Consider the following 21,955-nt stretch of genomic DNA (forward strand, 5'->3'; position numbering starts at 1 on the left):
TCAGTGCTTTGCTAGCCAGATTCTAAATGTCATAACTCTTCTGAACGGTGATGGACTTGTGAACTGAGAGCTGGTAAATTTCATCAGCATTAAATTCACTTAAAGTGTAATGGGAAATAAATGTTTCAGTTATGTTAAATAAAATATGTTGTTTAAGCAGCTGTTGTAAGGAGAGGGAGCACAACCTTAACGCTGTCACAAAGACTACATAATTAAGAGAAAGGGTTATTTCATATGTTTTAAAATATTAAAGACAAAAATTATATGAGATGTTTAAATATTTGTACCTCTTACTTGTTCAAAAAATTGATTAATGTTGCATTCCTTAATGACATTTTTCTGTCAAAATCAGCAGAATTTTAATTATTTTGCACCAGCTGCTGCAGTGGGCTGCTCTGGTTGTGTATCTGATTTGGGAGGGAGTAGCATAATATCCAGTCACTTGCAATAATTCAGCAAAATGCCTTGTGAATGCTGCCACTTCAAGGAAGGCATGCTGACACTTATTCTTTGACCTCGTTAAGAAACTCTTTGTATATATATTTTGGAGAAATGGTCATAGAGGAATTGGAGGTTATTTTATCTATAGCATGAAAATATTCAACAGCTTCAACCAAGTTTATTTTTTATATTTTCTAGAAGCCCAGTAATTATTTTGGTCACTTCATTGTTCATGAAACAAACAAAATCTTCCAAAACAGGATTTCCTTTTCTGTGTCAAAAAGACCTTTCCAAGAGCAGATATTCTAATGGAGCTTCAAGGAAGTGAAGCTTTGGCTGGCACGTGTCTCATTTCAGGAATGGAGCCCAGGTTATTAGCAACATACACACTTTGCTTTTCTAGATATTTAGAGCAGTTTCAGAGGGTTTGAGGTGGTTAGGTGCTTATGCTGCCTTAATGACATTTTGAAGAATCTTAAAAATTGAAAGGATTTAAGGAGTTATCTTTTAAAATTCCAGGACATTATTTTTTAAAAAATGTGTTACTATAACATTGAAGCCATAAAATGGCTCATGAGAATACAGGTACATAAGTGTTTGAACATATACTGGATCAGGGCCTTAATAACCAGGAATCAGGAACTGCAAAAGATACCTTTCCTAGAAGAACATTAATTCTGCTACGTTGCACATCCTGTGTAATTTTATGACATGACATAACTATAGAGGATGCTTAAGGTAATGCGGTTAGAACCCTAACTTTTGCATTTCCTGACTGCTGGTGATTTGGAGTGCAAAACTTGCAAGTTTTACTTAAAGGTCTTTTAAAAATTTAATATTGATTTTTGAATAATTGTTTCATTGAAAACTTTCTCTAACTGGATCCAAAAAACGAGTTTCAGTTTTAATTTTCATTATTAAAATGGTTAATTCTCAATTTTTTAACAATTCTCCCCCCCAACACACACACATTTCATGTTTCAGTGTCCCTCTGACAATAGTGTTTTTGAGTTTTCCTACATTTTATCCTTTGTAATTCTCTGTCCCTGCAGCACCTGGAAACCATCTCAGACATGGAGGATTTAAATGTCAGTTGAAGAATAATTGGGGCGGGAAACAGATGTACACCAACTTCCCAGTCATCAGGAAATGACAGGGAGGAAAATGCAAGCTAGGCATTTATTCCATTCAAGTGAGTGTTTAAAACAAACTCCCCACATATATTATTTCTGTCCTGGGGGGCTGAAAGCAAATACTTAAAAGTGCTCAAAGAACAGCCCTCAACAGCTCTGACAGAAGGTGCTGGCTATAGCTATTAAGGGTAGGGGAGCTATTGATCTAGCTTCCTGGGGGTTAGACACATTTCCCCTTACCCCAGGTCTTTCAGCAACGATCAAGCCAGTGCTGTGAGTCTGCAGAGGAAATGCAGCATTTTGGTATTGGCATGATTTGAAAACAGCCTTATCTCCCATATGGGAGATTGAAGTGGGGGACAGGTGTAGGAGCTGGGTGTAGAAAGAGTGTAGGGGGAGTTGGGGTGAAAAGAGGGTGTGAGGAAGACTGGCGCCTGTGTCTGGGAGTAGGTTGCGAGGAGGTTGGGGGTGTATGGGGATTGTGGGATGTAGGGAGTCTGGGTTGGAGGGTGGCTAGGGGCGTTGTGTAGAGGAGGTTGGGGGTGTATAGAAGGTGAGGGCAGAATGGAGGGGTGTACAGTGTGTGTAAGGGAGTTGGAAGATGTAGGGGACCATGCGGGAGGGGCGAGGTGTGTGTAGGGGCAGGGCCTGGGGGCTGCACAGCCAGGCTGGGAGAGCCTTCCAGCTTCCCTCCCCTTGGCCGGTCTGCGGCTGGGGAGGCGGGGCCGGCTCCGCCCCGTCCCGCTCCCTCCCTCTAGCCTAGCGGGATCCCGGAGCGCCCGCTCGGCTCAGGCGGGAGATGCGGCTCCGGGAGCGCGGCGCCCGCGGACATGGGGCTGGGGCAGGCGCTGGCGGCCGCGGCCATGTGCGCCGCGGTGCTGGGCTGCGCGGGGGCGTCCCAGCTGCTGAGCGGTGAGTGGGACGGGGGCAGAGCCCCGCGCTCCCGGGGATGGGGCGCAGGCAGCACCCCCCGGGATGAGGCTGGGGAGGGAGCGCAGGGAGCCCCCGGGATGGAGATGGAGAAGGGGGCGCAGGGAGTCCCTGGAACGGGGCTGGGGAGGGAGCGCAGGGAGCCTCCAGGATGGAGATGGAGAAGGGGGCGCAGGGAGGCCCGGTCCCAGGGATTTTCCCAAGGAAAGTGGCCCTATTCCGAGGCCAGGGCACTGAGCGTGGCCGGGACCCGCTTCCCACGGGGCGCAGGACTGGAAGTCCAGGCACTGCCCATCGCCTGGCAGCCGTGGATTTCGGGGTCCGTGCACTCGCTGCTGCGGCCGCAGCGGTGGTGGGGCTGAGGCGGGGGAGCCAGAGGTGCAGCCAGCGTGGGGCTGGGACCAGGCAGCGCTTCCCTCCCTGGGCGCTGTTACACTTCCGTGATTCTTCTCACTTCTTAGGCTGAGCTCCTCCAACCTCCCGGGGACCTTGCTGCTCCCCGCCTCCCTGCCCATTCCCGGGTTAAATGCAGCCGAGCCACTCTTGCCATTGAATCCCCCCTCACATTGGTCACCTCCAGATGCATTTTCGAAAGACTCTGGATTTTCTCAATTCTGTCTTGTAAAGTCCCTTCTGGGGACCAAACATAAGAACAGATAATGTCCTACCATGAGTGAAGGGGCCGGGCGAGATAATGTCTGGAGGCTGCTGTCCCATGACTCCGTGACAGGAAGGGGATAATTTTCAGGCTTCCCAGAATTAGCAAGCAATAAAAATAGCATGTTATCTTTTCCTATATATTTTTGTGCAAAGCATGGAGCCTAGTAAGGCGCTCTCGCTCTCACTCTCGCTCTCCTCTAATGTTTATATGTTTCCATCCATGTGCAGAATAGATTTTGTTCTGTGTACCAAGGCGTGTGTGGATATGCACCACCGAAAGAAACTCCTGGTGGATGCCCTGCTAATCAGCTGGGCGGCATTTGAATCTCTCCTGGGCCCACTGCTCATCTTAGCGGGAACACTGGTGTCCAGTAATTGCCATATTAGATCAGAGCAGTTGTTTCAGAGAAAGGTGCAAGAAACCCCCACAGTGGATGGGTATAGCAAGACCTGTCCATAGGGGAGGTTTCTGCCTATCTCCCATAAGTTAGTACATATGACCTAAAACATGAAAATTGGTATCCCGTATATAATATTTGTTTATCGATATACTGTAAAAGTTGTCATTATGCATATAAATATTTAATGCTTTTGGAATCCTACTGCACTTTTGGCATCAATAATATCTTGTGGTCGTGAGTTCCAGAGGTCAGTTATACGTTGTGTGGGAAGGAAAAGTATTTCCTTTCATCATTATTAAATTTGTTACACTTCAGTGTAATATCTTTGTTCTTGTATTATGAGATGGTAAATAGGCACAGCTGATTTACTTTTTCTATACCACTCATTCTTTTGCATATCCTTCTGTGTGTGAAAGATAGCAGTAGTCATTTTGAGGGGTCAAAAAGTTGATTTGTGGCTTTATAAAATAACTGGGGAACACAATTATCAGACTATAAAGGTGGGGGAGCACATTACATATATGACTGGCTTAGTGGAAATTTGACTATAATGGAGCCATGTGTATTTTTCAGTGAGAGAGTCATTATTTTGGGGAGTCAATAAGTCTCATTTGGTTGAGCTTACGAAGACCTTACACACTGCTCCACACTGTATCTCTGTCTGTCTGCCTGTCCACAGAGGGGAAAACAACTGAACTTCACATCGGATCAGTTCCAAACAGGGAACGTTCTAGGCTTCAGCGATCAGAATCCTATTGATTTGGGCAAAAGCGAAAAAAGGGGAAAATAAGAGCATGTAAAGCCAGCTACCCAGCACAGCCACAAGCACCTCTGTAATTGTTTATAAATCTAAGAAATCAACAGTTATCACCATCCAGCATAACAGTGCTCCATCTCATCTCTGCCCGTCCTCCCAAAAGAGTTTAGTATAGTGACTGATGGGCTTCTTTCGGGGAGAATAATTAGTGTTGGGAAGGAGGAGGCTTTGCAGACAGTGTCTGGCATAAGGGGGAAATGGGAGATCCTGGAATGCTGGAGGGAAGAATAAGGGGGCACACAAGGCCCTGGGTGGGAGAGATTAGGAGTCCTTTATATGGGGAAAAGAGGAAATAGGGATGCACACAGTCTCTGGTGGTCTTGCAGGGAGACCCTGAAAAAGAGGGTAAGGGAAATGAAGGGATGCTGCAGGAATCCCTGATGTGTGCAGTGAGCTCTGTGTACTCAAACTGAGATGTGTGATCTCCTGTATACTGGTCTGGAAATGAGGACAGCTGCTGGAAATGGAGACAGGACTAGTGGCAGCCTCATGACCTGAATACTTTGGCTCTGTGCCTATTGAAGTCAGTAGGGTTTGGACCAGGCCCTTTGTGCATTGTGAAAAGCTGGGGAATTTTTATCACATTCATAAGTAAGTTTTGGGTGAAAACACAAGAAAACAGAGTCTCATTCTGCATTGGCTAGAACTATACATAAATTGTTCTGTGTTGCCTAATCAATAACATGCCCTACAGTGAGATCACTGTTTGGACAGTTAACTTGCAGCGTTGTCTGGAAAGTGAGCAACTATATTAAAATTTCCCTTAGCTAAAAGAAAAGGCAAGTTTGGGAGATCAGACACAGATGTTCTGCTGGTTCGTGAAAATACTTGCTTGGAGTATCAAAAAGGAACCTTGTAGTTGGTAACTTATGGTATCTCTTCATGGCTCCTGCAGATGTATAATGATGATGTGCAATCTGCACTCTCCCTTTTTTGCTTTCACCACACTCCGTAGGAGCAGACTTGGTCCTCAGGGCTAGTAGACTATCTCTTCTTTTTAACCAGTGCTGTCTGTCTGTAAAACTAGAAACAGAAAAGATCTAAAGACATGTTTTAAATGAGGCTTTTACTGCAATTCTTGTTTTAAATTCTTTGACATATTTTAGCAGTCACTGTAATTCTAAATAGGTGAGTGGATTTAAATCCCCCCAAAATCCCAAACCAGAATAGATTTAAATTCCCATTGCATTGGTGGGCCTTAGAAAAAGGTGTAGGAACACCAAAGGACAAGCATATGCCACACACACTTCCCTGTAGGAGCACTGATTTACAATGCAAAAGTGTGTAGCATTCAGTCCTTAAATTGTGCTTATTTAGGACTACATAATTGCTGCTAAACGTTGTTTTTCTACTGTAGATACACAAGTTGCTAAACTAAACATATGCTGCGTGTTTGTTCTTACATTATGAATATTTATTTTCAGAGTTGTTTGTTTCTGCAATTTAAATATAAGCGTGTCTGTTCTCTTTGATCTTCACTTTCTTTATTTCATGGTCAAAATAAGCCAAGTTGTTACATGCATAGGAAAGAGGTTGGCTCATGACTGAAAACAGTCATTGTTTACTTCTTTAGAAGTCTGGAACATTATGCTCTGGAAAGCATATCCTGATTAACTGCGGTGAGTTCCATGAAGCTATTATGCACTTCCCAAGTGGTAAAAAAATTTTATTTCTGGATCTTTAAGCACATCTCAGGATCTGAGTGAGTTTCTAACCAGGTAAATTATTACAAAAGGGTATGGTTGAATCCTGTTGCAGGCTCCCTCCTTTGCCCCCCTTCCTTTCCCCACCCCTGTCCCCAGCTAACAAAGTTGGCCATATGAATTAGTTCTCTGGTACAATGCTTTAGTGTAAGAATCTTCTACCCCTCTGTAAGGAATTGCTGAGGTTTCTTCATTGCAGAGAACTTTTGCTGGGGCAGTGGATCCCAGGAACTGAGAAACAGTGGTGCCAGAGGTCAGTCTAAACTAGTGTATGTGACAAGAAAAGGTTGACAATGCTTAATAATTCCTTAGTCATACAAAAGTTAGTGTTTCTTTCTTTTACATATTTGGAATAGTGTATGTAAAAAAACCTACCACACAACGCAAAATTCCACAAGTATTAATATCATTTGCTTACTCTTTGTGCTAATCATCATCAGCAAATACATGCAGTTTCAGTAATGGTCTTATTTTTATTTCTGTAGGGCAGACATTTTGCCGGGGTGGAACTCAGCGACCATGCTACAAAATCATGTACTTTCATGATGCTTTGCGCAGGATCAACTTTGAAGAAGCACACCAGGCATGCAGAAGAGATGGTGGACATTTAGTCAGTATTGAATCAGAATCAGAACAGAGACTGATTGAAAAATTGATTGAGAGTCTCCTGGCTTCAGATGGTGATTTTTGGATAGGACTTAGGAGAAAAGAGGAAGATGTGGACAATAGCACAGAATGTCAGGGCCTGTACTCATGGTCGGATGGCAGTATGTCCAAATTTCGGTAGGTTCCTGAAGATACAAATTTTAAAAATATATAGTCATAAAGGCTCCGTCTAGACTGCATTCTTAAATCGGAAGAAAATACACAATTTGTGCAATTTTTTCTATTTAATTTTGAAACAGGCTTTTTTGAAATTTGGCATATCTACATGGCACCAATTTTTTTTTAAAGTGCTCTTTTGAGCAATCCCTTATTCCTTGTAGAACGAGGTTTACAGGGATGGCGGAAGATCGTGTCCGTTTTTTTTGAATTTTTTTTTTTCAAAAAAGCAGATGCATTCCTTGGACGCGGTGTTGTTTTTTCGGGATACTTCAAGTATCCCGAAAAAAGCAATGCAGTCTAGACATAGCCAACGTCTTGAATAAAATGTATGTAATACAGGGCAAACTAAAGTTTTGAAATGAAATTTCCTAAACTTCAGGGTTGCTTTTTTCCTCCTCAGTGATAGTACTTACTTTCATTGACTGCAGCAGGAATAATTCTTATCTTTTTGAGGGGGAAAAAGCTTGGGAAGTGGTAGTAAGAATCTTTGCACTACCTGACAGGTCTTTGGTCTCATGGCAAGCAAAACCATAATGCTCACTGTAATTATTCTCTTATAAGATGGTGAAGGGACAACTTGTGCCAGTTTTGCAGGAGATGGTCTTTGTTTTGGTCTTCACCAAGAAGTCTGATGAAGGAATGCCTAACATAGTGAATGCTAGTGGGAAGGGGGTAGGTTTAGAAGATAAAATAAAAAAAGAACAAGTTAAAAATTACTTAGAAAAGTTAGATGTCTGACAGTCACCAGGACCTGATGAAATGCATCCTAGGATACTCAAGGAACTGATAAAGGAGGAAACTGAGCCTTTAGCTATCATCTTTCAAAAATCACGGAGGATGGGAGAGATTCTAGAAGACTGGAAAAGGTGTACCGGTAGTTCGGAATAGGAAGCCTAGTCCGAACTACCTAGTTTGAGCCCCGTGTAGCCGCGCTGCATGGGGTTCGAACCAGCGGGGTTTTAAAAATGGTGGCTCCCCGCTTATGCAAATGAAGCCCGGGAAATTCAAATCCCGGGCTTCATTTGCAAGTGCGGTATGCCTGCATTACCCTCCTAGTTCGAACTAGGAGGGTAGTGTAGACATACCCCCAGAGATGGTCTAGACAGTACTGGGTCCTGCCATGAGGGCAGGGGACTGGATTTGATGACCTCTTGTGGTCCCTTCCAGTTCTAGTGTTCTATGATTCTGTGATACATTTACATCTTCCAAACATCATTTAGTTACCATAGAGCCAAAAATATGTTTAGTCTCAAGTCTTGCTTAGTCCTCCTTTGTTTCTGATCTTAAATCACAGCTTTCTAGGTGAAGAGTGGACAATTTTATACGAGAACTCATCCTTATGATGTGTGGTTGCCTGAGGGAGAAGCAGAGTAATACACACTCCATAAACACTGCTAGATTAATGAAAGTTTTTGCAACAAGATGCCAACACTGCCATGAATTTGTTGGTTCTAGTTTTGCCAAGGGTGCAGTTTCTATTAAACCTTTAATTAAATGTATTTAAGAAATATCAAAGCATGGATGCCATTCACTAATTATCCTGCACATTCTGTAGCATTTACTTTGATTGAACGCATCTATTTCATTAAATAGTCCAAGTGTAATTAAATATTTTATGGCAATGCTTAAATATACATATGGCAATGTCTTAATTTGAGCTCTTCTTACTATGAGTTATGCACTGAAATAATCTGTTTCTGCAAGAGCTATGCTTTGGAAGCCGCATTAAGAAAAAGTCTTTGCTCTTCCTTCCCTTCTTATGATGAGTTTATTTACAGAGTGAAGGAAAAGCAGATGTTGATCTTTTCCAGCAAGCAGAAGAGTGCATTGTATAACTCCTTTAGGAGGGAAGAGATGATAACACTGAAACCAGGGGGCAGGAAATGCTGCTGTTACATGCAAACATTTGTGAGGAACTGCTGGTCAAGAGACAGAGTATATTTCACAAGGTCTGGGCTGTGTTTGGGGGAGTTACAAAAAGGACAAAATTTGTGCCATCTTCTGATCTGAATTTAGACCCCCAAAAGAAAAATATTTATTAGCACTTAGCATGAGGACAATAGACTTTGAAATGTAGGTGTATTAAATAGTTTGAGGAATAGGTCATCTGATGTGTTTATTTATTCGACAGTGAGTTACACACAACCTGTCACAGATGTGCTGGGAAAAATCGGAGTTGGTCATGAACTCAGAAAGTATCATGTGGTATAATGGAAAACTTCTATAACGTGACATTTCCTTTCTCTAGAATTATTCCAGAGAAGCCAGTGACCTCTGCCCCATTGTCTGAACTTTTGTTCTCCCTCTCCAGTGGCACAATTTAAAAGTGAAGCCAGAACCTCAGTTCTGAATGGCTCAGCTTTTCTCAGTTGGTCATATGTCCTCAACAGGGAAGGGAACGCCAGTAAGGATTTGAGGTCACACTCTGTGCAAATAGGCAACTTGGATAAGAATTTATAACAAATCTCCAAGCAATGGTCCTCTCTTTATGCTCTAAGGACAATGAGGGTCGTGGAACACTAAAATGATACCTGGCCATCTGTAAGACTGGATGATATGCATCTGCTTTTAGTGCTGTTTGCCGGGCCACTTTAGTCCAATAGTGTCATATTTTTCCCTGCGATCCAAAAACTTGGGAATGTTGGTTATGGGGGTATAGTTCCAGATTCCCTGCTGTTACAAATGGGCATAGCTCAGTTGACTTCCACTGAGGGAGCCAAGCCAATTTGTACCAAAGGATCTGGCCTAAAATGTGAAAATGTGAAAATAAACTACCGATTGCTGAATTAGTACTGTGTGTGTCCAGCTGATGAGAGGATACACGTTGAATAGTATTCAGCGTTAGTTCGGCTATCTCTGATGTTTGGAATCCTGTGCTGTATTCCACATCTGAGCTTCTGCAGTGTCATTGGAAGTGCATTGTCTGATGTGCTTGGTTTATTTTTCTAGGAACTGGTATATAGATGAGCCTTCCTGTGGGAGTGAGATCTGCGTGGTGATGTACCATCAGCCCTCTGCCCCAGCAGGGGTTGGAGGTTCCTATATGTTTCAGTGGAATGATGACAGATGCAACATGAAAAATAACTTCATTTGCAAATATTCTCTTGGTAATGAGTTACTCTGTATCATGTAAAAATGATTGTACTCAAACCCTACGGGGTTTATTGCTTGTAAGGTGCATCACTTGTGGCTAGTTAGAGGCATGGATCACCTGTGCTGGGAAACAATTGATAGAAGTAAGGATGTAAAAGCCTATTTAAAATGTTAACCAGTTAAAGTATATGTAGATGCCAACAGTTATCATGATAGCCAGAATATATGTCAGCCATTGCAGCAGTATCGGAATGTTTGTTTTGCTACACGACAGACCATTGGATGAAAAGTCACAAAAGAAATGGTTAAATTCTTTGGGGCCACAGTATGTTGCCTGCAGAATCATCACTTGTAGCATGAGGGTGTAGAAAATGCTGAATACCCAGCACCCTGCCACTATGGGGGCACACACCCTGTTGTTCATCAGAGTAGGGTAACGGAGGGGATGGGAGATTGCTAGATACTGATCATAACACATGGCTGTGAGCAGCATAAATTCTGCAGAAGAGAGGATTCTATAGAAATATAATTGCACAATGTAGTTCTGAAGAGAAATGGTCCTGTCTCCAGTCACAAGACTGCCCATCAGCCTGGGCAGGGTGGTGGAGACATAGCTGATCTCCACAGCGGATAAGTTGGCCAGGCCCAGCCTGCTTTACCATGGGTTGTTTCGGCCACGCTGAGCCAAGCCTGCCTTACGCTGCTGGTTGAGGGCTGCTCCTGGCAGGTTGGGCACTGGTTAACTGGCTACCCCAGTAAGCATGCTGATAAGGCAAATACCCAGGTAACCGGGTAACTCTTTCCATCCCTGGGTAGAAGGCAGATATGCATTTGAATGGATGAAAGTCCTGTGGACAGAAGGGACACTTCTCAGATTCTCATTGGTATTTAGGCTTTTAATTTCAACTGAATGCAATGGAAGTTAGGAACCTAATAGCTTTGCGGATCTGGGCCACTGTACCGAATGTCCCTGGCTAGGTACTAAGAAATGTCTAAACCGACTGGCTTGGAAGTTCTCCTGTTGAAAAGGTCTTTTTAAAAAGTTCAGCTCTGAAGTGGTTTCTTACGGGGTGGAAAGAGGATGCTATAGTGAGGGCCAGTGCCAGCTTCCTTTGCTATATTTATTTAACCTGGTTACTAAATTTCCATACGCAATTTATTTGGGTATGTGCTTCTTCCTTTTAGAAACACCAACTGCTGCCTCAGATGAGAAATCCCAAGTGGGTGAGTTACAGACATGTGTAATTTTTGGTAAATATCTTCCCAGAGGATCTTTACATTTACCTTTAGTAATTAAAATTGACCAAAGATGTTGCCCTTCACTTCGTAGCTCCCTTCTGTAGAACTCAAACCCAATATCCTGCAGCCAGGTCAGTTATGGTATTGCTGCCAAATCTGGAGTCCACCATCATGCTATAGAGCCCCGAGTGAAAAAGAATAAGACCAAAACTTGCCTGTGTATCTGGCAGCATCCTAAGTCCATTGTCCTCATCTCATTTTTAATTACGCCCTGGAGTTCATTCAGTGTCTACCCACTCTCTGCAATATTAACCACTCGCTTTTCCCCCAGATGTTGTCACAGGATCTTTGAAGCCAACATTCCCAGAAGAACGCATTAAGGAAGATGCTAATGAAACCTTTAAAGAAACCAAAGGTACACAATATGTACAACAGCTACCATTATCCTCTGCAGCTATGCATACCTGCAGCTCTGCTGATCTCCGTGTGGCTGCAGGTGCTCAGCTCCTCTGAATATTGAGCCTCTGAGGTTAGGCCTACACAGCAAAAGCATGTACAAACTAGCATACTTTTGCTAGCTTCAACCCAGTTAGTGTGGGCACAGAGCACAGGGTGAGCTTTGGCACAGGGTAATATGAGTCCATCATGGATCCTGGGTATGTACTTGGCGCTGAAACCCATGCTGCATTGTTGTCATTGCTGGGTTTTTTTGCACTAGCTACATTCAAACTCTCTCAGGTAGCCTAGCAGATGCTCAGCAGTTCTTGCTGTGTTGACAAACCCTGCTCTTGGTGTCCGTCCAAGGATTTAGAAGCCTAAATGTAGATAGCCACGTCTGGTAGTTTTGCCCTGAGTCTTTACAACTACAGAACTGAACAGGTTGTTTTGTCTGTCAAATTATTTAGACTAAAGCTGTTAGATGTGGAAACACAACCTTCAATTAATGGACTTGCATTTCAGTGATGCACATTTGAAATGTCAAAGACGTCAACTTGTTACCACACAGACTTCTTTCCTTGCCTTTATAGTTCGCGTGCCTTTATCTACGTGAGGAAAGAAGTCTAATGAGGGTAGGGAGAAGGAAATGTACCTTTCAGTCATTACATAACTCCCACTCTGAAATCCTTATGATGGCTGTTGACAAGCCTTTCAAAAGACAACACATCTCATTAGCTTATTCCATTATTACTTTCACATGAGTAGAGAGAGTGAGAAAATGTTAAATAAACATTAGTAAAATAACAGTTTGGTTTAGATCCTACCATTTCTCTCGTATATTTTCAGACCAAACCTACTGAAATACCGATCACATCCTCAACTTGAGATTTCTTATACAGGCCATGATTGGATACTGGACTAAAAGACCACCAGTTTGATCCATATGGGGAATTTTTATGCTCCACCATCCACAGAGGATGGGGAAATTATGGTTACTATATATAGAGCCCCAAACTAGGAGACTCAAGAGCAGCTTGGTCTGACTGGCTGAGCAAGAGGATTGTCCTTGAAGTGTTGACATTGAGGGTGGGTAACTGCAAATACATTCGAAATAGGAATGGGAACAATTATTATTATTATTTGGTTGTACTGCCTTTCATAGGAATAGCCAGTGCATGCAAAATACATTTTAAATGGATTAAAGTTGAAATTTCATTTTTTTTCTCTCCCAGAACCTGTTTTGAGTCTTGCCTACATCTTAATTCCCAGTATCCCGCTGCTCCTTCTCCTGATGCTCGTTACAGCCGTCTTCTGTTTTTGGCTTTTTGCAAAGAGGCAAGTGACATGACTGAGCAAAGAGTGAACCTTTATAGCTCATCAAGCTGAAGAGTCCTTTAGCTCCAGGATTAGCTAGTTTCAGAATTTTCAATTGTACCTTATAAAATGCACTGGAGAGAATTGGAGGGTATGGGTATGTCTACACTGCACACTTATTTTGAAATAAGCTACTCCGGAATAGTTATTCTAAAATAGCTTATTTTGAAATAGCATGTCTACACTACAGGGAAGCCTCAAAATTAGTCCGAGGCAGGCTCCCCAATGTAGACGTGCTATCTCGATTTAGAGCTGTGGGCGGCACAGGGGTATAACTTAGAATGACCCTGGGGAGGGGCTATTTCGAAATGCAGCAGTGGAGCGTCTATACGCACCTTATTTCAAAATAGCTATTTCAGAATAAGCGTTATTCCACGTGGAATGAGGTTTACAGAAGTCAGAATAAGCCAACTGTTATTTCAAAGTTATTTCAAAATAATGGAATGGCTGTGTAGACACATCATTATTTTGAAATAACACTAATTATCTCGAAATAACTGTGCAATGTAGACACACCCTTTGTGTCCTGGCTAGTACATATGTAAAAAAGCAGTAAGTGTATGTTCAAGTGACAGACTTTATGTAGAGTAAGTTTTTTAATAAATCATATTATGCTATTTTATGCATTGTGATCAAAATCATACATTAATTGTGGAATAGCATAAAATAAGATGATTGATTTGAAGTGTTAGATTTATTAAAAGGGAAAAGAAGATTTAATGCAGAATTACAGATTGGGAACTCCCTTTCAAAAGTACCAAATAGTGTTAATGCAAATTTTCAAATATTATGTCCTTCTAGCCTTCTGTTTTCACAGATCTCCCCCTCATTTTCCCATACTTGCAAACAGTCTCACTCTACTGTCAACATTGCTTACCTTTAAATCAAGATTAGGACTGTATTTAAATTAAAACATTTTAGAAAACTAGATTCAGGACTCCATAAAAAGACTCCCACTGTTTTCTCAGATGCATCCTTAAATGAGATGAGATCAGCTACTCTGGTACCAAAGTAATAATTAGCAACACAAGAGGTTAATGTATGTAATAGTATAACTTTTACTATAATTGTATTGACTCAGCCTCTGCCCTCCAAGGGTATGTCTACACAGCAGCGTTATTTCAGAATAACAGACGTTATTCAGAAATAACGTAATGCACATCTACACAGCAGGCCTTTATTTTGAAATAATGTCAAGCTGGAGGACTTCTTACTCTGACTCATGGTAACCCTCATTTCATGAGGAGTTAGGGATGTCAAAGGAAGAGTGTTCTTCCTTCGACTTCCTGCTGCGTAGACAGCGCCAAAAGCCAAATTAAGCTATTTTGACTTAAGCTACACAGAGATCAAACTTCTTTTTTAGCCCCAGAGATGAACTCTGCAAGTCAGGGTAGATGGAAGTTGTCAAGTTGCAAGTGGGGGTAAAGCATGCACTAGCATTGCCAGTGGTACAGCTGGAGTTCTGACGTTTCACCGGCGATAAATTCAATTCACCAAAAAAGACCCTTTTCCAAATCTCTGTCTGTCTGCTGATACAGTGAAATGATTCGGGTACTGGAGCAAAAGCAGAACGAAGTTGGAGGAAGTGTGTGCTTACCAAACAATAATTGGGAGATTGGCCCAAGTATAAGGGTGGCATGAGAGAAGGAGCAAAATCAGGAGTGGGAAAAAGAGAGAGGAAGAAACAGTAGTTGGGATCGCTCCTATTATTCATGGCTCTTAAATTGCTCTGTAAACATGAATGAAGCTGCTGTTACACAATTCTGAGATCATTTAAACTCTCTAGTGGAGGAACTCGTTGCATTCAGGCCCATTGGCAGGTGAGACTGCTAGAGACTTCCTAAATTTTGTTGAGGATTGGGAGGATGAATAATCACAGCGCAAACGCTTCAGCACCGTGGTCAGCACCTAGCTGCTATAATCCCTATGGGCGCCAGCTAGGTTAATATGCGGAGTAGTCCTCCTGCCTATTGCTGTGACAGGTGTGGATCCAGAACAGGGTACCATTCTGTGAGAGCTGGAAGCTGGAGATCACATTCTCTGCTACTCCCTTCATGTGAGGTCAGGACTGGTATATCACAGCAATGTGGCACAATAGTGAAATGGCATGGCATGACAATATCAGCAGTGTTGTTGCATTAATGCAGGGCTACTCAACGTGCGACCCACAGCCCATTTGTTTGTGGCCCGCTGTGCAGTTTGGGTTCAACGTGCAGCCCACGGGTGGGAGCCAAAATGAAAACGTAATCAATAGAATGGTCTTCTGTTGCTATGCGTTTTAGTTAAATTCCTGGTTTGTCATTGCTCATTAAAAGTGTTGTCATATGGATGGAAATCAGTTAAATATTGCATTTTATTAATATCAGCAGAAATAACTTAAATGGGGTCTGCATGTTGTATAGTCTTGCCTTAATTTTGCTATTTCATGCCCATCGGTATGAAAGAAGCTATTTGCTTATATTTGCGTATATATTTGCATGTATATGTAACCACACTTAAGTTGCAACCCTCGGCATGTGCTGTGAGTATCACTGTGGCCCCCGGAGCTTCCAAAGTTGAGTAGCCCTGCATTAATGTGTCCAACTACAAATTATAATTAAAGTGCATATTCCTGAATCTAGGCTATTAATGGCCACTTTCCAGAAAAGCTGTCATTAGGTTTCTTGTTTGAAAGCTGCAATGTCAGACTCAGCTTCTGAAAAAGAACAGACCAGGAATTCAGTGTCTTTTCTTTCTCCTTTAAGGAGACGGGAGCACGTGGAGGCAAGTCCAAAGGTGCAGGATGCCTGGATCTCTCCACACAGGAGGAACAGTCCTAATTTGGAGATTTACAATGTAATTAAAAAACAGATGGAAACAGATCTGGCTGGGACAAGGCCAGAGATTAAGAATTCTTCATTCCGCACGTGTTCTGAAGATCACGCATCTGACAACCTCTCTGGAGATTATGACAATATGGCTGTGAAGACTTCAGAGAGTGGCTTTGTGACGTTAGCTAGTACTGAAAGTGGCTTTGTGACCAATGAGATCTATGAGCTGTGCAATGATCAGGTGGGACCAAGCAAGGAGTCTACCTGGGTGGAAAATGAAATTTATGGCTATTAAAGAAACTGGAAATGGATGTAGATGACACAGCAAATGAAAGCACCTGTAGCTTCCACACATCATATTGAACAGTGAACACAAAGATAATGTGTGTGGCAGTGCATTCTGGTTTCAGGTCACCCTTGTGCTCGTTCTTTTTAAAGGATATGTTATTTTAAACCGTTGAACACACGAGAATATATGCAGCTTGCCTTGCTTGCATGATAGGTCTTGGTCTTGGTTCTTTTTTCTATTGGAAGTACAATATTTCCAGAACGGCAGACTTCAAAATATTTCTACATCTTTTTAACTAACAGTAAGTCCAAGTCCCAAAATCTTTCTTTTTGTTAACTGACCTCATCTACCCAGACGTTTCAAGACATATGCTGGCCGTCCTTGGTTTCTCCTAGCTGCACCTGAGAATAGTGACAGATTGGTAATTTGTTTCCATCTCAAATCATGTTTTAGTTACATGGATTCCCTCTCCAGATGGCTTAGAATGTTGCCAGTCAGGCATTTTCTTAGGAACTGGCAGTGTAGCTCATAGTCCTTTCCCTCCTTTCTAGTCAGGCTAGCCATTCAGGGTATCTCAGACTGCCCTTAAATGATCTCATCTATTTATTTAACTAGAAGGACTCAGCATTGCTCAGGTCCTTAACTCAAATAAGTTTTGTTTTTCTTCATTTAAATCGGTGTTTCCCAATTTTATTTGGCCGCGGAGCCCTTTTAAACTTGAAAGAATTTTGCGGAAACCCTAATAACAGTCTCATATATGGAGCTGAAAAAGTAGACCACAAATAAGTAAGGATAATAATAAACAAATGCTAAACAAGGTCATGAGAACACTATTTAGTTTAATTGCACATATTTAAAAACAAAAATCACATAATATTAATTTTTTTTTTAAATCATAAAATGTTGTTGTAATGGAATTTTCTCATGGAACCCTTATTTTCACTTCACGGAACCCCGGGATTCTGCGGAACACCATTTGAGAAGCACTGATTTAAATCATTGTTCTGGGGTGGAACTGGGAATGATGGGTTCAGGCTGTCACAGGGAGAGAGGACAACCCTAGCCCTCTGTCACCATAGCAGCTTGAAGCCAGGTAAGAAGCCTCTGTCCATGGCTGCTGCAGCTGGCACAGCTGAGGGAGGGGTTCATGTTCCCCAGCTGGGAGACAGACAGACACACAGCCAACTCTCTGAAATATATATTAGATAGCTGCATCTTTTTCCACTCCTGCCCCCTTCTGTCCCAATGGGGTTATTGCTGTCCCGGTCCCCTTCTCTGGTCCCTTGCTGCTCCCTGTGGTCAGTATACAGTATAAATGTCCCTGCTAGCAGACCTGTCCCTTTCCATTTCATGAGATACAATCAAATTCCAGGCATATCCCATTGTCCTGGCACAACCAAACCCTTACTTTGCTTTAAGTTATAAGAGGAACCTGCATACCAAATTTGGTGGTGCTAGCTCTTACCGTTTAGGAGTTCTTGAACAAATAAACTCCTAGACAAACATATGTCTGTTTTTAAAATATAAAGTAAATAAGTTTTTTTAAAGAGCTAAATAGATACAAATTTTCAAAAATCTCAACAGATGTGTTGGTGTTATGTGGTTGATCATTTTGCCTCACTTACTCTCCTGGCAAGAGAACGGCAAAATTGTGACACAGGCAGCACCGTCTCAATGTTATACAGGGGAGAAGGGCCATTGAAAAGCATTTTTAGATTGCAGCAGCTTCTGAGGCTATTTAAAATGCTTTGCAATGGTACTTTTCCCCTACATAACCCAGAAAGAGCTGCTTATGTCACTGCTTTGCCCTTCTTTTGCCAGGAGAGTAAAGTAAAGCAAACCTCTGTTGATTTTGCTACCCAGAGTTGTGCTGCTGTGCTCTTTGTGGTAAGTTGAACATTGGTTACTTTATTGTAGAGTAAGCAGCCAGTTACTGACTGATGTATTGTAGATGTTTTCCCCCTGTTTATGCATGTGAGCTGTGCTGGATGCTAAGAAGATTGATACAATAACTCCTCTGATTGAAGACTGATGACATATTGATAATCTCAGCATGGATGGGGTTTTTTAAAAAGGTGAGTGAAAGTTATGGGATTAAACAAATCATTCTGAAGTGTAAAGTAACACATCACTACCATCAGTTATAATTAAAGTTCTGTTGACAGTCATGGAGACTGTCTGCTACTCCAGCACCAGGTAAGAAGTAATGTCGGGATAGGCTGCATAGTCGTGAATTTGCCACTCAGATGAAAGGGAATGATGTTGGTGTACTACACTTTTTGTGAACTTCAGTTTTGAACAGCTTTTCAGAAAACCGCATTGGATGCTGTCGGTTTCCCTGCAATTTTTGGAGGGGGTTGGAAGACTTGTAACTTCTGTGCCTTAATTACAGTGATTTGGATTCCCCAGCTTTTTTCTGCAGTGGTGAATTTTAATACTTCCTCTTCTCACACCTTAATGAATGCATTTCTTAATTCCTCTAAATCTGCCTGGTACTGGTTTTATTCTCTTTCCTTTCCCTTTCTATGCTGTTTTATTAATTGACAGGTTGGATCACAGAGAGCCCCATGAGACTAATCCAAGACCTCTTTTTAGTTATGCTAATGTTGTATTTTGGTATTCAACCTAATATGAACTCAGGTGAAACCAGAATTAGCCAGTCTGATATAGGGATGTGACTGGGTAACCAGTTACCTAACTGCGTGGTGCTTACTGGGTAACAGTTAACTGGTTCCCTGGGAGTAGTCCACTACTTGCAACCTGCTGTGGGCAGAGGGTTGCCCCACCAAGCATCCACGTGGGGCTGCCAGCCAGCAGCCCACCCCATGTGGTTGGACTGGGAGCTGGGAGCCAGCCCTGCACAGGTTTGGGAGTAGGAGCCCTCTGGGATCCCACTTAGTCGGTTAACTGGTTAAATGTTAGGTTAGCTGAATGATTAACCGGTTAGCTGTTTAATTGGGATTTTACATCCCTAATCTGATACTGAAAGCTGGGAGTGAAGTGAGGCAATGCCATTTACTTATGGTAACAAATTTACTGTTTCTTTGAACCTTGGTTTAGTAGAAGAATTGTTTCCACACACAGTTTCTTATCATTGTCTGTTTCTCTTTTATTTATAGCACATAAGTTTTTAAGCAACTCTGAGTAGTCCAGAATACATCCAAGCCAAGGAGATGGTATGAGGAAACCTGCCAAAAGTCTACGCAAGTTACCCTATTCTGGAGTTTGTATCCAAATCACCAACAATCCACGAGTATTTAGACCTGAGCAACAGCGTGATTGTAAGGGATGTGCCAACAGCTCTGTGATCTAAACTAAATTCCTGCTTTATCAATGAGTGAATGCATTAATTTTTTGAGCTGTTGATATATAAGTATGAGGCATTGGTTACTATGTGAAGCCTAAAACATGAGCTGTGAGATTAACTGAATCCATCTTGGCCAGCAACCGGTATGTTTTTAAAGCCTTTTGAAGCACAATACAAGATTTTAAAATCGTCTTTTGATCAAAGAATCAAGATAATATATTGGAAATGAAGGAGAACATTGATCTGGGCATGTTCCTTACTCCTTCTCTCCAGCCTTTTAACCCATTTAATCTCTTTTCAACCTGAGTGGTTAATGCCAGGTATTGCAGATAATGTGGAAAGAGACTAAAATAAGTGTGTGACTTGCATGTTCCTTACACTGTACTTGTCTAGCTCTGGATTTCATGGAGAGGGGTTCAAACTGTGTGGGAGAACTGGATGCTTGTGACTTTGTACTACAGAACTAAAAAGAGCTCCTTGTCACACACTGAAAAGGCATTTTAGGGATTGTAACGAGCCCGGGAGTCAAAAAATGACCCAGGAAGTACTCCCATTTCCTATGTATCCAACAACTAACACAGTGAAATCTGATTTACTCCATAATGGCAACAAGTTTGTTTCGGTCCTGATGCAGCTTCTGCTACATAATCATGGGCTGTGTGGTCTGAAAGCTTGTTTCTCTCACCAATAGAAGTTGTCCGAATGAAAGACACTACCTCACCCATGTTGATAAGCCAAGAGAAAGGCATTTTCCCAAACAAGCTCATTTCTACCAACCAAGCTTTACCATGCTAAACCATCCAGCACAGCAAGTCTAGCGATGTCTGTTTTGGGAGGCTGGCAAGCTCTTGAGAAAGATGTGTAGGATCCGAATCTGAACTCAGAAGAGAGCAGCACCAATGACTTTGGTTGACTATTAACTTGATGAGTGTGTTTTGCTTGTTTGTATGCAGTCCTTTGAATGTTTGCATCACATTATTCAAGGCTTTGTGTGCTCCACAAAAAGCTTGACATAAAGCAAGGTGCCTGTGTGACCCAGTGCAGTGGTCTGGACCTCCGATGTCAGCTTCACATAAGTGTAAAATGCAGATTCATATTTAGTGTAAAAATAGAGATTCATATTTAACTAGGTACAAAAGTGAATATGCTCACAGCAGGTTTCCCTTTGCTTTTGAATATTAAATGCCATTTATTTTATGCTGGTCTTTCATTTCATTGTCTGTATGATGCAGAATGTGTGGTGAGGTTTTTGGTTTTGTTTTTTTGGAAAATGCCTGCCTATTCTTTATGAACTGGCAGGGGGAAGCAAGAGGTTATTGCAATTGTATAGGCATCTAGGGAGGTGTCGGGGGAGGCTTGGGTTTATAAGATAAGCATACTAACTCTATGCAAAAATGAGGATTATCTGTGAAATATATTACTGTTGATACTGAAATGTGCATCATTAACATATTAGGTTAACACCCGTTGGGATGAATTAAGGGACAGTTCACTCCTAAGATATTTTTCCAGGTTGTCTGCATACTCAAGCCGATGACTTTCCAATGCCTTGTACTTGGTTCACATTTGTAAAGTTTTGGACAACCACCTTAAGAGCACGAGACATTCTTTTTTAAGTGTCAGTCTGGATTTGGCTCACTACGGGTATGTTTACACTGCATTCCTCTTTCAAGAGAGGAATGCAAATGTAGACATCTGAAATTGCAAATGAAGTGGGGATTTTGGTTTAAGGATTATTTTGGAAGAAAGGTTTTCTCTCGAAATAACGGCGTTAACAGCGTTTTTTATTTCAAAATAAGGTATTTCGAAATAGCAGCTGTCCGCAATTATGCAAATGAAGTGCAGGATATTTAAATCCCCACTTCATTTGCAATTTTGGATGTCTACATTTGCATTCCTCTCTCGAAAGAGGAATGCAGTGTACACATACCCTACTTCTGCAGCAAAGGGAAAATTCTGTAGCTGTGAAAGGAGGAAGTACAGTCTTGACTACAAATAGCGGGCTTCTGAGATCTTGTTTAGAGAATTCTTGTACAGTTTAGTCCTGCCAGTAACACTTCTCATGTGAATATGTTCATTGGGTTGGATTTTGGAATGTATAGCTGTGGTCTGAGTGCTACTATTTCCATTCTTGTCCAGGTTTATCCAGAGAGCTGGTTGCCCCAGTTTGGGATTAGTTGTGATCTGTTGGTTCCTGCATTCTCTCATGTCCTGTCATGCAAGTTTAACATGCTTCTTTTCATGTTCTTTTGTTGTAAGTCTTCAATTCCTGAGGGATCCTGCAGCATTTCATATTGTCTACACATACTTCAATTTGATTCCAGAGTTATTCCCAAATGGAGCTTGTTTCTTACACCTGGAATTTTGCCTGACTTTATCTCACTGGTCTGATGAGGAACTGGAAGTTTTGAATAGCGAACAGGGTATTTGGTGTCTATTTTAGAAGAGAGGAAGGATGGTCCAGTGTTCAGAATGCTATCTGGGTTCAGTTCTGT

General features: G+C 41.9%; 1 protein-coding gene across 5 annotated transcripts; it reads left to right on the top strand.

The window, feature by feature from the left end:
* The first annotated feature begins 1,522 nt into the window (after positions 1 to 1,522).
* Positions 1,523 to 20,657, top strand: LAYN (layilin). Of its 5 annotated transcripts, none has more exons than XR_012897695.1 (10): positions 2,356 to 2,486; positions 5,956 to 6,100; positions 6,571 to 6,868; positions 9,860 to 10,017; positions 11,189 to 11,227; positions 11,574 to 11,657; positions 12,913 to 13,015; positions 15,799 to 16,454; positions 18,105 to 18,228; positions 19,273 to 20,657. XR_012897695.1 is itself a non-coding variant. In XM_075909352.1 (7 exons), exons 1-7 carry the CDS (start codon positions 2,405 to 2,407, stop codon positions 16,157 to 16,159), a joined length of 1,125 nt encoding a protein of 374 aa, XP_075765467.1. In that variant the 5' UTR covers positions 2,326 to 2,404; the 3' UTR covers positions 16,160 to 20,657. The 5 variants fall into 5 exon arrangements, 1 of the variants encoding a protein (XP_075765467.1); XR_012897694.1 differs by having other exon boundaries at positions 5,956 to 6,001; XR_012897693.1 differs by lacking the exons at positions 2,356 to 2,486; positions 5,956 to 6,100 and adding an exon at positions 1,523 to 1,633.
* Positions 20,658 to 21,955: the final 1,298 nt, after the last annotated feature.

Source organism: Pelodiscus sinensis, chromosome 26, assembly GCF_049634645.1.
Source record: "Pelodiscus sinensis isolate JC-2024 chromosome 26, ASM4963464v1, whole genome shotgun sequence".
Classification (NCBI taxonomy): Eukaryota; Metazoa; Chordata; order Testudines; family Trionychidae; genus Pelodiscus; species Pelodiscus sinensis.